At 53.0% G+C, this 16,837-nt stretch overlaps 1 protein-coding gene across 24 annotated transcripts in view; it reads right to left on the reverse strand.

Annotated features, from left to right (window-relative positions):
* Positions 1-16,837, reverse strand: part of ABCC8 (ATP binding cassette subfamily C member 8) — a 71,915-nt gene that overhangs the window by 17,220 nt on the left and 37,858 nt on the right. For 7 of the 24 annotated variants that reach the window (XR_014795995.1, XM_084895453.1, XM_084895457.1 and 4 more), the window contains exons 11-21: positions 15,652-15,692; positions 14,330-14,475; positions 12,004-12,109; positions 11,755-11,871; positions 11,299-11,374; positions 10,476-10,581; positions 4,966-5,001; positions 3,267-3,302; positions 2,309-2,407; positions 1,140-1,224; positions 378-458 (exon numbers count right to left, since the gene is read on the reverse strand). Coding sequence is in view for 14 of the 24 variants with exons in the window: in XM_084895453.1 (XP_084751579.1) it covers positions 378-458; positions 1,140-1,224; positions 2,309-2,407; positions 3,267-3,302; positions 4,966-5,001; positions 10,476-10,581; positions 11,299-11,374; positions 11,755-11,871; positions 12,004-12,109; positions 14,330-14,475; positions 15,652-15,692 (929 nt within the window). In the remaining 10 variants the exon portion in view is untranslated. The other 17 variants (XM_084895455.1, XM_084895447.1, XM_084895454.1 and 14 more) reach the window with 15 other exon arrangements.

Genomic DNA, 16,837 nt, shown 5'->3' on the forward strand with positions numbered 1-16,837 from the left:
TGTGGGAAAAAATTCCGTGATCAACTAGCAATGTCTGTTGTGGGCACAAGATGGGAAGTGGCAGCACACATGCAATGTACTCGTCATTCTCATAGTCAGGCTAAGTACGTCCTGATAGGTTGGGCTCTCCACTTGCCTTCCCTCATGGTTACAGTGGGTCACTTGCACTATCCTTGTCTCAGTTTCCCCATTAATAAGATGAATAAGTAATATCTCTGGCAGGAGAAGTTTGTTGCTGGTGATGGTGATACTGATGGTGATGGTGATGGTGATGGTGTGTGTGTTGGCATGTGTGTGTAGGCGTGTGTGCAGGCAATGAGCCAGGGAGGCAAGCCAGACATGAAGGCCCCTAGGGAGGTGCTGGCTGGTGCACTCACCAGGAAGACGACGTTGGTATGCTGGTAGAGGGCTCGGGCCACGCTGATTCGCTGGCGCTGACCACCGGACAGGTTGATGCCCTGTCACCAAAGGGGAAGAAAGGTTATGCCCTCCTAGCTCTTCAGGAGAGACTTTCCTTGAACCTACTCAACTGTGAGCTCTCTGGGATAGAAGCCTAGCTCCGTCCATCTCTTTGTCTCTCCTCACTGTGTACAGAGAAGGCACTTGTATGTGCTCACTGAATTCAGTGGGAAGTGGGCCATATGATCTCCAAGTCTTAGATGAGTCATCAGAGAGGTGCTAGGGACCATCTGACATGTGAAAACCAAGACAGGATGTAGGGGTTTCATTATACACAAGGAGGACGGCCCCTGGAGAATCCTGTGACTAAGCTGTGGAGGAGGGGCCCTGCCTATGGAGTGAACAGAAAGAGCATAACCCTAGGCCTAGTATTGTGCTGTGGGAACTCCCTGTATATCCTTGGGGCCTGAATGAAGGAGATGCCAGTCATCTCCAGCATGGGAAGGTGCTAAGCTTTCTGCACCAAGCAAGGCTGAAAACTTGCCACAGACAGCCACCAGCCTGGGTTCAAGGAGATGATTTTGACCCCATTGCAGGAAGAGCTGCAGCTTCACCCTCTCTTATTTCCCAGGTACCTGTTCTCCATGGCAAGGACCTGGGGCCTGGTGGTGGTGATGGGTGGGGAGCGGGGGAGGTTGAGGTCCCCAGCTTTGAGAAAACCCCTTGGAGGCTCTACTAACCCGTTCCCCAATCTGGGTCTGGTCTCCATGGGGCAGGATGTCGATATCCGGCTGCAGGGAGCAGGCTTCGAGGACCATCTTGTACCTGGAGTGGGGTGGGGCAGGCACACAGCTGCTCAACCTGACCAGAGTGGGGCCCGAGCACTGGCAGAGGGTCATTAGCCTCCGGGCAGCTGTGCCAGGGTGAGCAATGGCTTTAATGGGTCTCGTGCTTGGGTGCAAGCAAACACCACGTGAGCTTAGAAAAAGCTGAGGGTGGCACGTTACATGGGCCTGGAGCAAGTTAAATATTTGAAGGATGAAATTAGATGGCAGCAAATATGCCACAGAAGTGACAAGAGAGGGCCCAGGGCACCTGTGCAGTGGGAAAAGTGACAGCCAGGGCCCTCGCTTGGAGCGCTGTCAGGGAAAATTACTGCTGGTTGGTTTAGGCAGGGATGCTAATGGCTGGTCAAATATTTGCCCAGCCTGCTCCTCTCATACTTCTCGGGCCAGCTCTTCACCCGGCAGGTGCCAGCCAGAGTGCAAGAGGAGGCATCCAAGTGTCTGGGTGACATGCTCTTGGGTATCAGGCAGCCTTGGATTTGAGACCCATTTTATCACTTAGTGGCTGGGTGGCCTGGGGCCAGTTACCTAAGCTTTCTGACCCCTGGTTTCCTCACCTGCAAAGTGAGAATGAGAATAGTACCTGCCTACTGGGATTGTTGTGAGCATTAGAGGAAGTCACGTGTACAGAGAGTGTGGCACTGGGTCTGGTAAGAGCTCAATCAATGTTGGTAGTTATTGTTCACTGGAGGGAAAGGAGTGCACAGGCTGAGGAGCTGGGGGTAGGGAATCATGAGCACAGAGACTGCTGGGGAGCTGGGCTGGCCATCCCACCAGCCACAGTAGAGGGCAGCAGGTCTCCTGCACCTCCCTCACCTCCCACCCTCTCACACGGGAGTTGGGCTGCTTGATGCCCGGGCACACTGAATTGTTTCCAGATGGACCATATGGACCATATGGACAAGCTGGAATCCAGCTTAGCCGGCTGGAGATGGATGGCTGGGTGTGGGGGATGGATGGAGGGGCAGGGCAGAGGTCCGGGCAGAGGGCTGGTGCAGGTAGCTCATGCTGCCCATGATCAATTTCTCCCTCCCCCAGCCCACCTCCCTCTCAGAGGCTTTTACCGCTGTTTGTTGAAGGGACTCTCAAAGGTGATGTTCTCCTCCACGGTGGCATTTAGCAGCCACGGTTTCTGAGAAGCATAGGCCACGGGGCCTCTCTTCCTGGGAAAAGCAGGGTGGGAGTAGGGAGGCATTTTCAGGGCTCATTCTCAGAGGCACTTGTCCAGGTGATGGCTTAGGCCAGAGCAGGAGGGTGGGGCGGTGCTAAGGTGGGAAGTACATTTGGCTGAAAATCTGCTCTGTGTGGCCCCTGGTGACGGCTCCTTCCCCAGGGTCTGAGGCAGGCTTGGGTGTTGGGTGTTTGCTGACTAGGCGGGACCTTGGCCCTTCCCTGCCCTACACGTTACATGCGCCACCCCTGCAGTGTGTACCCCTTCCTGAGTCCTACCCCGAGCCAGGAGGGAACCATGCCAACACTGGGCCCCTGGTTTCCCCTTCACTGAGTAGCTCTCAAACCATTCAACTTGGACATTAGCAGGGAACTCCCCAAATGGAACTTTTAAAGGAAGTGGAGCCAAGGAAACCACACTTAGTACGATGCAACTTTTGAAGACCCCCCAAATTAAAAAAGAAAAGGAAAAGATGAGCTTCAGATAAAAATGACCTGATGGGGCCCAGCCAATGTGGCTCAGTGGTTGAGCATCGACCTATGAACCAGGAGGTTATGGTTCAATTCTCGGGGTTGCAGGCTCGATCCCCAATGTGGGAGGTGTGGGAGGCAGCTGATCAATGATTCTCTCTCATCACTGGTGTTCCTATCTCTCTCCCTCTCCCTCTTCTCTCTGAAATCAATTAAAATATATTCTGACCTGGGGGGAAGGAGCAGTTTGATGCACCGTGGCCTCTAAACCACCCCTTAGGCACAGAGCCCCATATGGCTCCTTCCTGGGGCCTGCCCTCCGTGTTCTGAGACCCCCCTGAGAAAGCCGCCCTGGAGGACAGTGCTCCTGGGACACAGTACCTGATGTCTGCCTCGGCTGCCGGCTCCCGCTCTGGGCTGCAGCAGGGGAAGAAAGACACACCATCAGTGCTCACGTGAGCGCACTGTGCCCTTCGCAGACATTTCGAGTTCCCTCAAACCCAGCATGAGGGTCTTTATCATCCCTGTGACCACGTCTGCAGCCACAAATGTTGCACGGAGGGGTATGGAGTGGAGTGTGGCCATCCAGGGGGAGCCTGCACTGCTGGAATCCCAGTAGTGTCCAGAATCCATGTGGGTATGTGAGGAGGGTCCGCCGGGGAAGGGAAAAGGGGAGAATGGGGGAAAGGCGCCGTTGGTGTAGGCTCATGGGGGAAGGGAACGTCTTGCATCGGAAGAGTAAGAGGACAACATGTGGCTCCTCCATCAGGAGGAGCCTCTGCATCAGGGCTCAAGTGCACTGGCCGAGGACTCAGGCTGACACAGCTGCATCAACAGCTGGGACAGGAGTGCTGTCTGGCTGCAGCCAGGCATGGGTGGGCAGGCGACAGCGTTGCCTGCAGTTTGTGAGTGGGAACCCAAGGCTTGTGAAACTCAGGTGGCACCGAGAGAACTGAGAAGGTGTGATTTGCAGCCGCATGTGGTCCTCTCAGAAGACGACAGAGGAATCTGGGATCTGCCCCGAGAGACCTGGGCAGCTGCGGTGCCCATGGGCCCTGGACTGACCTGACCTGCTCCAGCACCAACTATGCTGTCCTGTTATTCTCATCCGCACAAGCGTACTTGTCACATACCACGAGGCCCGATTTTTGGCTCAAGAACTATTGTCTCTGTGGCTAGAGTGGCCGGGCCTGTCATCACAGCCTGGCACTTGGGGACAAGGTGGGAGAAAGGACAGAGAAAGACAGGGACGAGAAACCCTCGTGTTAGGGAGCGATGGCCAGACCTTAAACCCCCATAGCTGATTCCCTCTTTCCAGTCCCAACTTCCCACCACCTCGGTGTGTGTGTATGAATGTTCTTGGGAGAGGTGAGGTCAGGGAGAGTTTTGAGAGTCTCAGAGCCCCATTAATTGGTTTTACTTTGATTTTTTAGATAAGAGTGTAAGGCAGCAAGACCACATTTTTTGGTCTGGTCTGGAGATACCTACCTCCTCTTTGTATAGCTGTGTTTCTCAACCCTTTTTCTCAGGATCACCCCCTAGGGCCATTTTAGACAAATGTTTTCTAATTGTCCTTTCTTGAACACATTTCTTATCCAATTCTGTGGTGTTTTTGTCTGTTTGTTTTGTTTTTAACTCACAAGGTTGTACAACCATCACCCCAATCTAATTCCTGAACATTCTCATCACCCTTAAATAAACCCTGCACCCATTAGTAGTTGCTCCCTTCCTGACTCTCCTCTCCCCCCCCCCTCCCCCAAAACAGTGGCAACCACAAACCTACTTTCTGGATCTATCCACCGGGAGATTTTAATCCCACAGGTATACTGTGTATCTGTTTGTATACACGGTCACAAGTCATTGTAATGTCTAAGTTTTCTCTCTCCCCAAGAACCAGATTTTGTTTTCGTTGAGAAGGCCTCTGAAATTATGTAGGTGGCACACCCCTGAATCCACAATCAGTATCCTCACCACCATAAGCACAGGCCCCCCCCCCCCCCCCCACCTCCCGGCATGCCCCACACCCAGACCCTTCCTTTATCCAGACCGACCGGCTTCCAACTCAGTTCCAAGGTTGTACCTGGCGTCCTCTCCTGTTTCGCTGTCAGGAAGGCTGCTGGGGCACAAATGGGAGGGAAAGAGCACCCGTTACTTCTCTCTCCATTGGCTTTCTCTCCATCACCCTGGGTCTTTGGGGAGAAGCAATTCCCACTGTCTCCCCCCCCCCCCCCATTCCCGGTGTCCCAGTGTCCCCCAAGTGGCTTCCTTGGGGTACACACTGCTGTTCTCAATCTCTGCCTCTCCGGAAGCTGGACGGGCACCTTCCCAAATAGCAAGAGCTTCACCAGCGTTCCTGGCATGATCAGAGCGGCAGTGATGCTGGCTGGCACCAAGATTGGCTTATAGTTGGGAAAACTAAAGCTCAGCGAGGGAGAAGGACTTTTCCAAGGTCATGATCATTTCCTACATTGTTTCCAAATGGTGGAATGAGACCCAGTAAGTGGATCTGAAATAAGTGAATTGCAAATGCACTGAAACAAAACCAAAACCAAAACCAAACTAAAAACAAAAACAAAAATAACAAAAACAAAACAACAACAAAAAAACCCAAATCAGTTTGGTCAAGATATGTAATTTTGTGTGTGAAATTGTTTCTCTTGTTTATCAAGGAATAAATGAACTTAGTGGACTGAGATATAAAATGCATTGCACGTTGTGGATTCTAGTAAATGTTTTTTTTTTTTTTTGTTTGTTTTTTGAAACACTGAGTGAGGTAACCTGATTTTGGTACCAATTTTGCTGGTGTTCTTTCTTCTGCCTCAGGCCACCTCTCAACCTCTCAGCAGTGGCCTCCTGCCGATGAGATGTGTATTCTGACAGGCACATTTGGGGGAAAAGAATCTGCTCTGCTTTCAAGCAGATCTCACAGAAACGATACTGAAACCAGCAAACATTGATTGAGCTGTTCTAAGCACTGTGATAAGCACCGGGACAGTGCTATCTATTTTAAAGCTCAGAGCAACCCCTCGAAGAAGGCGTGTTTTGACTGCCTCCTCTTTACAAAGGAAGTGAGGTGCAGAGAGGCTAAGTAACTTGCCCAAAGTCACAGAGCCGGCAAGCAGCAGAGAAAATAGATTCGTTTGACTCCGAGGCTCCATATTCTTAATGACCGTGCCACATACTGTGATCACCGGCCATGGCTCTGATAAAATAACTTCTTCTCAGGAAAACCAGGGTGCACCGAAAATGGGGGTGGAAAGAAGCCTGAGGAAATGAGGGAGTTCTTTTCTGACTGGAGACCTGATGGATATGTCATCACTAATCTCCAGTCTCTGTGGCCTCACTTCATTCTCTCAACCCAACCCTACATTGGGTGCCCAGACCATCAGATAGCTGTGATTTATGGACAAGCTGGTAACATGAGCAGGATGAAAAAATCCAAGCTCACAAATTCCAACCGTGCGGCCACAGCCCAGATAAGCTTATCTGTGGCGTCTCCTGCCTTGATTGCTTCCAGGGTTGCAAAGGCTGTCATTTATCTGGGGGAAAGCGCATCCGCGGGCTCTCCGGGGACCAGGCCCGCAGTGAGCCCTCTCTGCCCTAATCCGGTTTGCACCATTGTCTGTGCTGCCCAATTAGCCCGTATAATGGACTCGCTCCTTCTCTAATCAGCTCCTGTGTAAGTCTTTTCTCCCACTGGGACTTCAAGGCAGGAAGAGCATCTTTCAGCACCCCCAGTGAGGCCCACGAGGGAGCTGTAATAAGGGGAGGCTGTTAACTGACATGTTAATCACTCGGGGAGAAGGGAGGGGACTAGGACGCAATGTATGTGTCCTCATGCCAGGCATAGAGCTAAGTTGTTGATATTCACCACTTCATCCTCACAGCAACCCTAGAAACAGGTGCCAGCACCCCCATTTTACATATGGGGAAACTGAGGGGTCAGGTTTGCATAATGTGCCAATGGTACAGAGCTGGGAGGAGGGGAAAGCTGGGAGTGAATCCAGGTTCTTCTTCTCCTCTTTCTAGCGTAGTCCCAGCTTCCCTAGAATGAGACTCCCAAGAGATATGTCTATATTTTAACCTGTAATGTAAAGAATGGTACATGTGGTGCACACTTTCTCACTGATTCCTGTGAGCGTTGGGGGCATTCACCCAGGCCTGCACTTTGGGGACCAAGCACTGAGCTGAATAGACAATTTCCCCAGTTTTCCAAGCCCAATATCCTTCCCTCTAGTCGGCCATGAGGTGGGCACGTGAGTGCATCAATCTGAATGAAAGCTCAGAACCTGCCCTGCAGGGGCTCACAGTCTGGTAAAATGAATCAGACAAGTACAGAACGTTGTAAGGGCCAGAAGAAACGTAGAGCAGGAAGGTATTATAGAAACACTGAGGGGAAGCTATACATAGACACATATACCAATGCATAGGAAAAGGCTGGAAACTTGGGTGATGGGAGTTAGGTGGTTTTTATCTTCCTTATACATGTGTATCTTTTCTAAATTAATGCACATCCTTTTAGACTCAAAGAAAAATGTAATTTTAAAATATAGTTTGGAAAAGGAAGCAATCTGAGGAAGTAAGGAAGGCCTGGTAGGAATTACAGCAGAGCTGAGCCTTGGAGGGGGGAAGCACTGAGACAGTGGAGGTGGAGGGAGGGGCTCGGGGACAGGGGAGGAGGCAGAGAATTGGAAAGAATAAAGGCTCTGAAGTTTGTATCTGAGAGGCTACTCTACTCGCTGATTACAAACCTTAGGCAAGCCCCTTTACTTAGGGGAACCTCTGTTTTCTCATCTATAAAATGGGGGTAATGGCACAAACCTCACAGGGACACTGGGAGGATATATTATAATATAGCTCGTAGCTGGAGAGCTGGGGTGGGGGTGTCACCATCTTTTCAGCTCAGGGCTTGGTCCCAAAGGTGCAGGAGGAGCAGGAATTGAATGGCCTCGACACTCATTAAGACCCCAGCTATAAGTAAGAAGGGAAGAGGTGGTGGACATGGAGGTTGGAAGAAGTTCATCTTGCCACAGGCAGGCTTGTTGCTGCCCTGAAATGTTACCTTTTCTACCCACAGTGCCTTTTCCAAATGATGTCATTGGGTCCTCATGCCCAGTCCCTGAGAGAGGAGAGGGTTTCCTCACTGTCCTGCTGAGGAAGCTAAGTTCCAGAGAGGTGAAGTAACTTGCCCAAGGTCACACAGCTAGAGAGGCAGAGGCAGACTTACAACCACAGACCATCTGATTCCCAAGGTTGGCTTCACACAGTGTCCCTTCTCCTGTCTGCCCAGAAAACCTGGGCTGCACCTGAACCCTGGGCCCAACGCCCCCAAGGCTCCAGGAGCTCTATGAGCAAACGGGACTACAGTCCTGAGAGGAGCCTAGTTCTCCTTCCTGAGGACTCAGGGATCTCGGGAGGCAGCCTTCACACCAACCACCGCAATACAACAACGTTCAGAGGCAGGCCCAGGGCAAGCAAGGCTGAATGCACGTTGCCACGTGGAAGCCTCGGCAGGGGTGGGGCCGGCAGCAGCAGGGAGCCCTAGGGAGGCTGATTCGCACAGGGAGGTGGGACCTTTTCCCCACCCGATGCTTTCCCTGGGGTCCCAGCTTCCTGCTGGCTCCCTGGGGACCTATAAAATCATTCTACCGCAGACACTAATGGCCCTATTCTTTATTTTCAGGGCAAAGATTTCATTTACGTACATCTGCTAATATTGCCTTTTATAACAGTGCTTTCCTCTTAAAGATGAAGGAGAGAGTTTGCAAATTCCCAGGTTGATAGTGCATTGAGCAGAGTGCCACAGGGCAGGGGCTGGTGATCAGTGTAAAAGGGAATGCTTGGGAGTCACACGATCCTCCAGGAGAGCTGGACCCCAGAGGCTGACCTGCCAGATCTGCTCAGGGTTGCCGCAGTAATTCTCCAACCCAGAATGCCAGACCTCACCCAATGGGCCCTCGGGGCCTGCCCTGGCGTCTGTCTGCACGCCTCTATCCACTCAAGATGGGTGAGCTCTCTGAGGCAGGGGCCAGGTTTTCTCCTTTGTAGTCTGGACAGAAGGGCTCACAAAATCCACATCTTATGTCGGGCACCTGGGGCCCAACATGGAATCCTCCTCCAGCCCTGTCCTCAACGTGCTCAGTGTCAGGGGAAGACGGCTGCAGACAATCGCAGTGCAGTGAGATGCGCCCCCTAATAGGGCTCACTCATTCCCAGCGCTGACATTCTGGGTCAGGGGGACTGCTTGGGCAAAGGGATGCAGGAAGGAGAGACACATAACAACACATTTACACCGGCAGTCTCTTGAAGGTCATACATGGTTTCTGGCTCACTCATTTAGCAAACAAATTCATTTAGCAGAGCCACTGTGGATGCAGAGATGAATAAGAGATGGTCTCTGGCCCCAGGGAGCATACCACAGTCTCCTGGGAGACAGGATGAAGTACAATTAAAGAGCAATTTGTTCCTGGCATAGAAGTATATCATCAAAGAATAATATTTACAATAATATTTATAGGGCACTCATCACATGCCAGGTCAAGCCTCACGTCCGCCCCGTGGGCAATAAGGGAAACCTGGTGCAGAAAGGTCACAGAATTTCCGAAGCACAGAGTCCCAATTGGAACCCAGGCAGCCTGGCTCCAGGGCTTGCTCAGCCACACTGCTCATTTGTTCACTGAAGGAATACATGCACCAGTGGTATAAACAAACCAGGCTCCCCAGAGCATTCTCCGTTCTGCGCCTCCTAGTCCTCCATCTCCCAGCCTTGTGCCTCCTGGAACTCTTTCTTCCAGGCACGAAAATCCTCCATCCGGTCCCCCTTTCCCTTGGCTGCTGGGAAGCTCCAAGCTAGCTTGCGTGTTAAATGCAGTAGCCGACTTCTGCCCAGGTTTCTGAACACCTTTTCCAAATGTTTCATTTCTTGGTTCCTTTTTTCTTTTTTAAAAAAGCTTCTATTTTATACGTATTTTTTATCAACTAGTCTCAAGCTCAAGTGCTTTCTGGGAATAGGTGGGAATAAATAATAGATTCGTGCTGGGCTCAGCGTGGGGTTCTGACTCTTTAATTAAGATAGCGATCTATCCCCAGAAAGCCATGTTTGTCTGGGTTAATTCTGGCTCCTCAAGACATTGACTGAATGGCCTGCTCCAGCTTTGCTGAGGATTAAGCTGGAAACCATTGTCTGGGTTGCACTCCGCCCAGTGAGCATCGGCTTTGGAATCAAACAAAACCCAGTTTGAATTCCATTTATCAGGGGGATGTATGAGGGCAACTAGTTTAACCGTCATCTATGAAATGAGAACTGTGAGCAGTACCCACCTTGCCAGTTGTCATAAGGATTACATGGATCAATGCACGTAGAGGACTTGGGAAGGTACCTGGCACATAGTAAGGGTTATGGGTATTCATGATGATGATGATGGGAATAACCAGTCACAGCATTTATTGAGTAATCACTGAACACACAATGGGTGCTCAATGAATGCACAATGAAGGCATCCTTAACGGAGCAGGGGGTTGGAAGGAGGGCTGCCCACCTGCCCACTGTGTCTCTCCCCACTACCTGAGCCCTGAGGACGTGTGTATTACCTGTTCCAGAAGACGGCCCCCGAGATCTTCTGCATCTCCCCCAGGGTGGCGAGAAGAAGTGAGGACTTGCCGCAGCCCACCTGCCCCACGATCATGGTCAGCTGGCCTGCAGGGAGGGTGGCCAGCAGATGGGGCTAGGGCCAGGAGGGTGTCTGAACCACCGCCGTCCGGAAAGACAGACAGATACGCCCAACCCTGGGGCCCCGTTTGCTTTCCTCCTACCTAGAACCCCCAAGGAGTCCTTTTTCTTTTTGAACCTTTCCTTCTGGAAATCTACACCCTCCTTTTCCTTCCTCACCGGTGATTTCCCCCATCCGCCCCCAAAGCTCTTCTTCTTTCTTCCATGGTTCCCTGGTGTGAGCCCAGCTCCTCATGGTCCCACTAACACCACCCTGAGTCTCACCTCCATCCCACTTCCATGCTTTGTTCATTTGCTGCTCCTGCCAGCATGGCCACTCTGCCTCCTGGCCCGAGGGGCCCTGCTCATGCCGAGAAACCCCACCTCCTCCAGCATGCCTTTCCCGGCTACTTGGGTCTGATCTTTTTGCGAAGTGCCCATACTGTCTTCCACCGATGGGGTGACATCAAGGCCCCCATCTTGCCCTGTCCTTGCTGCTGCCCACGGACCCCTTGAGGATGAAGCCCACCCCCTCTCTGGAGTCCAGTCCCCGGAGCACCCACCATGAGTGCGCACAGAGCAGACACTCATAAATGCTGATCTTTCTTGTTCTCTCCATTCGGTGGAGACATGGGGAGGGGCACTTTAGACAGGACTCTAAGGGGGACACCCCATACCATGATGGAGGGGTGAGCGGGCCCTCACCTCGGGGAATGTGGATGGTGATGTTGGACAGCGTGGGAATTCCGTCAGGGGTCCATGTGAAGAAGCCTCCAATGACCTTCATTGGCAACAAGAGATCATAAAGTCAGCTGGATTTTCCATGTTAAAGTCTCTTGCCTCCCATTCTCCCTGAAAGCCACCCCTACCCCACAACTGATTTCAGTCCCTGATTCACTTCCAGGACAGGGGAGTAGATAAATGGTCTTCTCATGCCTACCCCTGCCTGAGGCACCCTCCCTGAGAGGGCAGCTGTGCCCTGCTCCCCTATCCCCCCAACTTGGTCGAGATGGAAGATTTGTTCCTATGAACCCTACAGGCAGGTATGGTGACCATGGGGCAGAGGGCTCAGCACATAGGTCTCTGGCCCTTCAGATGCTGAGCTCCTTCTTGGTGCTGGTGCTGGGGGATCAGGCATGGGGTGCAAGGTCTCAGACTCACCTGGACACAGCAATTGTCAGCATTCCCGTCTGCGCTGGGGGCCAGCCTCTGCAGGGGGCCCATGAGGCCCCGACAATCCTCCCGGGCAGGACGCTTGCGGTTCACAACCTTGAGGGGCTGGGGATGGTTAGGATGAGGTGAAGGCTCAGGGGTCTGGGAGCTGTGCAGGGAAGGGAGCCCCCTTCCTGTGGGGAAAGGCAGAGGCAGGATGCAGCAGGGCTGAGTGGCAAGGGGAGGCCAGGCACTCACCACAGCCTGGTACTTGCCGGCCTGGCCCTGGGGAGCAGGCTCCCGGGGAGCGCACTGCTCCTCTCGGATCTCTGCACTGGACAGGAACTCACTCAGCTTCTGCACGCTACAGAGGAAGCACAGAGACACCCCTCACCCCTGCCAGGGGCAGAGGGGAGGGGGGAAGGGAGAGGGTGCAGCCTGAGAGAGCAGCTCTGAGGAAATTCCTGGTCCTGAGGTGCAGCCCCTACAAAGCTCCCACTGGGGATGGAAGAAAGGGGGGGTGGGTGTGGGGGGGAGATAAAGCAGGGGCATCCGTGGTGGAAGCAATGGGTGTTACTAGGATTTGTTAGGGTTGAGCAATCCTCTGGAGTAGGCTAGGGTCTGGATTAGGGTGGATTTGGTTAGTTTCATGAATAGTTCAATGTTAAGGTTGGTTAGACTAAAGGATGGTTGGTGTTAAGACTATATGAGTTACTGTTAGACTTAAGGTTGGTCAGTGTTAAGGTTAATTAGGATTATAACTGGTTATTAATAGTAGCTAATATTTATTGAGTACATACTATATACCAGACACTATATGTTTTATAAGCATACAATTTAATCCTGCCAGGGGAGGTGTAATTCTCAACTCATAAATGAAAAGCCTTCCCCCATTCCACGCCCCCTCCAGGAATTTTCCCAAGGACCCAGAGGCTCCAAAAGTTTTGGTTCATTTTCTCTCATCCCTGGGGTTGTGGAACCTGTCTCAGGCGACTTGAGAATGATCTATTTAGTATCTCTTTCCTCCCATTTGCTAAATGTCCCATAGGCCTGGGGCCAGTCAAGCCCTACAACTCTCGAGGCAAGAATAGTCTAAGGCTCTATCAGGGGTCTTCAAACTACGGCCCGCGGGCCACATGCGGCCCGCAGAGGAGTCTGATCTGGCCCGCCAGGTTTTTTGGGCAGTGAGCGCAGCCAAGGTGTTACAGTAGGAATTAGTAGTTCATATAGTCCGGCCCTCCAGCTCTCTGAGGGACCGTGATCTAGCCCCCACTTTAAAAAGTTTGAGGACCCCTGCGAATGCACCGTGGCCCCTGCTTTCTGCTCTGTGCATGAACCCCTCCCCCCGACAGGAGTAGACTGACAGCCTCTGCCTCCTCCCCACCCTCCAAGTCTCCTGGACCCAGCACTTTCTCAACAGTGAGTGTCTGCATATGGAAATGCTCCTGAGAATCAGCAGAGGCACAGCATTCTTGAACCTTGGTTTCTACACAGAATCCCAGGGCTGGGGTGGTACTGGGGAGGGGGTAATCATTAGAAGTCACAATGCATGGCCAATAAAACTGAGGCAGCACAGCCAACCCTGGAAATGAGAGCTGATCTTTTTCACCCTGTTAGTCTCTGGTTAGATATTCCTTTGACCACAATTCTTCTGGGTTATATATAACCTCTCCTTCCATCCTAGAACCCCTGCCAGAGCTTCCTCGTGTAAGTTGCTTTTTCCATCAGCTACTTCAACCCAATAGCTACTCCTTCCTGCTGGCTGCCCGGGACCTGCCAGGGTCCCATGAGACAGGGGTGTCAGTCATTTCCCTCAAGGCTATAGGGGCTTGGGTACAGAAGATATTTGTCACTGTCTGGTCCCATTGACGACAAGGAAAGACATAGCCAGCTTTCCCCAGAGATATGACAGGCCACTGATTTCAAGGAGCTATTTCAAAGGACCAAAGAGATCCTCACAGTCAAATCCTCAGCCCTCTACCTTCGGGCATTCATTCCCAAGAGGGCGATGCCTCTGGGAGAGGGGCCGGTCACCCCTGCATTCAAGAGCCTGGGAGTGGGGCCTCTCAGAGTGGAGGCCAGTCGGGGACAGGACCTGCAGGCATCTGGGGGAAGTTGCTTCACTGACCAGGGCTGTGAAGGCTCTGGGACCCGTGGGAAGGACAGGGGATGCTCAGCCCGAGGAAAACAAAGATTCAGTGGATACAAAGATTCTGACACCCAGGGGCTGTCCTGTGGGGAAGGGATGGTGCTCATGCTGGGTGGCTCTGAAGGGTGGAACTAGGACCCATTTGGGAAGATGTACCAATTTTGGCCCAATGTTGAATTTTTTTTACCGAGTTATCTTGTAGTTGACATTGACATAGGAGCTATGCAAGCAAGTTGGCTAGTACTTTCTCAAGGATGGCTTGGAAGGGAAGCCACATGGGGCCTACATCCCTCTGCCTACCACAACCAGCTCAGAGAGGCCCGGATCAGTGGGGAGGTATCTCCTGGGACCAAACAGCTGTGGCTGTGACTGTCAGTCACGGGAGCTAGTGCTGGGGCTGCCACATGAGCTGCCTGTCAGTGCCCTGCCTCTCACCTGACTAGAGCTTTGACTGTAGACCGGACCACACTGGACAGCAGAAACAGCGGCGTGACCAGGATGTGGAAGAGGGAGAGGGAGGCGAAGGCCACCGAGGGCGAGAAGTCGGCTTCTTTGAAGAAGCTGGCGTGGCCCACGAAGGTCTGTGGACAGAGGCACAGAGTGTGGGCCCCTCCAACCCCAGAAGGAAACAGGCCTGGACCAGGGGACTCAAGGGGACCTTCCAGTTAGGGACACCTCCACCATCCTCATAGTCATCCCCTGGCAACGTCCCCAGCAAACTCAGGACTCCAAGCTGGAGGGCCAAACTGCTCCTCCCTATTCTGCCCCCTCCTTGCCAGGAGTGGCCAGGGCCAAGCCCTCAGGTTGGGTCAGCTCTGCCCCCTCTCAGACAACAGTCCTCAGCCAGGAGAACTATGACCACCTGGTCACAGTGCTTGCCCCCTGGCTACCTGGCTGGCTCACTGTTACCCAGAATTCCCTGAAGAGCCGGGCCTGAACCAACCCAATAAATTACGTTGAAAGAGAATTCCCAAGCGTGCCTGATGGGCTGTGAACGTCACAGCTCAGGACACGGGCCCCGGGGGAAATGAATGCATCTTGTTAAAGAACTGTGGCTATCACAGAAGCCAGGGATGGGAGTCCTGGGTGAAGGGGCTGTGGGTTCACAGGGGCCCAGGCCTTTCTGGGGGGAGGGGGCACGATGCCGCCCCCACTGCTGAGCTCATACACGGCTTTGGTCAAAATCGCTTTAGAAAAACCTCCCCTGTAATCTCTAATGACGTGTAGGATTGCTCGTGCCGTACCCTTACAGTGCAAAGGGCAGGTTGCAAAACTGCACGTGCGGCCCAGTCCTATTTTCGTAAAAAAGGTCATATTACGTGCCTTCCAAAAGGACTGGAAAGAAACACATGGAAGATGCTGCCAGTGGGATTACGGGTGATTTAAATTCTCTCTGCCCTTTCCGCTCTGGATTTTCCAACCTTGCTACTGTAAACATGCTTGGTAGCTATTTTTAAAAGAAAGCTTAATTTCTTGAAGTCTGAGCCCCAGGTCCTCAGGCCCGGAAGCCCGAGGCCCTTGTCTTCCTGGAGTGGGGGAGGCGCCCCCTCTGCCTAGAGATGGTGCAGACCGCCTCTCTGTGTGCGCCCCCACTGCCGAGTCACCTCCCGAAGTCCCACCGAAGAGCAGCCTCCCACACCGCACATCCTGCCCCCACAGCCCGCCCGGAGGAGGAGGAGGAGGAGGAGGAGGAGGAGGAGGAGGAGGAGGAGGAGGAGGAGGAGGAGGAGGAAGAGGAGGAGGGAGCAGCCACTTACGATGAGGACAGCGGCGATGGGGATGGCCGTGTTCATGAAAACTGTGGAGGAAGCACAGGTTCAGTGGGAGCGAAGTGAAGGCCCCCTCCCGGGTGGTGGAGGCAGTGCTGCCCGTGGGTCTCTTTCCCAGCCATTGGGTGGAGCTGGGGCAGGGAAGGGGCAGAAGTCCAGCCCTGTGGCACCTCCAGCTCCTTACCTGTTTCCCTCAGGAGGACTCATGCCTCTGAGACGTAAGCCTTTACACAGAGGCTCACATGCTCCTATTCTGCTCCGCAGTGTGAAGAAAGCCCCGTAAACAGTGGTGGAGGTGGGATTGGAGAAGTGACGGCCTGTGGTCTACGGGAGGCCAGCAGCATGGGTTTCTGGAGCCAGCAAGTTGCTTCTTTTCCTTTGCCTTTGGTCCCTGGATCCCCCCCAAACGGGGTTCCCTCGGAGGCTTAGAGGCTTCCTAGCCTCCCATGGCTCGTGGGAAAGATTTCAAACTCATTCACACTGAGGTATCAGCGACGAACGACAGCTTACAATGAGGTCTCTCTTAGCTCTAAGAGCTCCAGCCATGAAACTATGAGTTCAGCAGGGGCTGTGTCCCCCTCATCAGATCAGGAATACCCCTACAAGCACCCCCCAAGGTAGGCACAGTGTCTTCCCTATCTGCTTGGGAGCTCCCTAGGAGCTCCGGTGGGGCAGTTGGTTTGTTTAAAGTGTGGCCCTCGGACCCTCCAGAGGGATCCCAGAGAGCAACGAGAGCTGGACAAGAAGTCAGAACGGTGGAGTCCCTGCTACGTATGAGCTGGGTGACCTTGGGCAGGTCATTTCCCTGCTCCGTGCCTCAGTTTCTTCACATGATCTTTATGAACTTGTGCTTACTTGTTCACATGCTCTGGCTTTCCCCCAAGGTGAGAGGAGATAATGTAGGAAACAGACTCTATGAGCCCCAGGTGCTGAGGATCTCACCTCGCCCACTGCTAGCTCAGCCCAGGTGCCTGCTCCTCTGGCCCAGCGAGGAAGATGCCCGAGGTCTGGGCATGGGGTCCTGAACTTGCAGAAAGAGCGACCCTCCTACTATCACCTCCCTATCTCATCTTTAATTTCCCCCCCCCCTTCCCCCCCCCCCCCCCCCCCGTAGCCTCAGAAAGGAATGTGGTCTGTAATTAGCCAAGTGAAAGCAAGTGAGCCAGGAGCCAGG

Source organism: Pipistrellus hanaki (assembly GCF_964339955.1).
Source record: "Pipistrellus hanaki genome assembly, chromosome: 9".
NCBI classification, from domain to species: domain Eukaryota; kingdom Metazoa; phylum Chordata; class Mammalia; order Chiroptera; family Vespertilionidae; genus Pipistrellus; species Pipistrellus hanaki.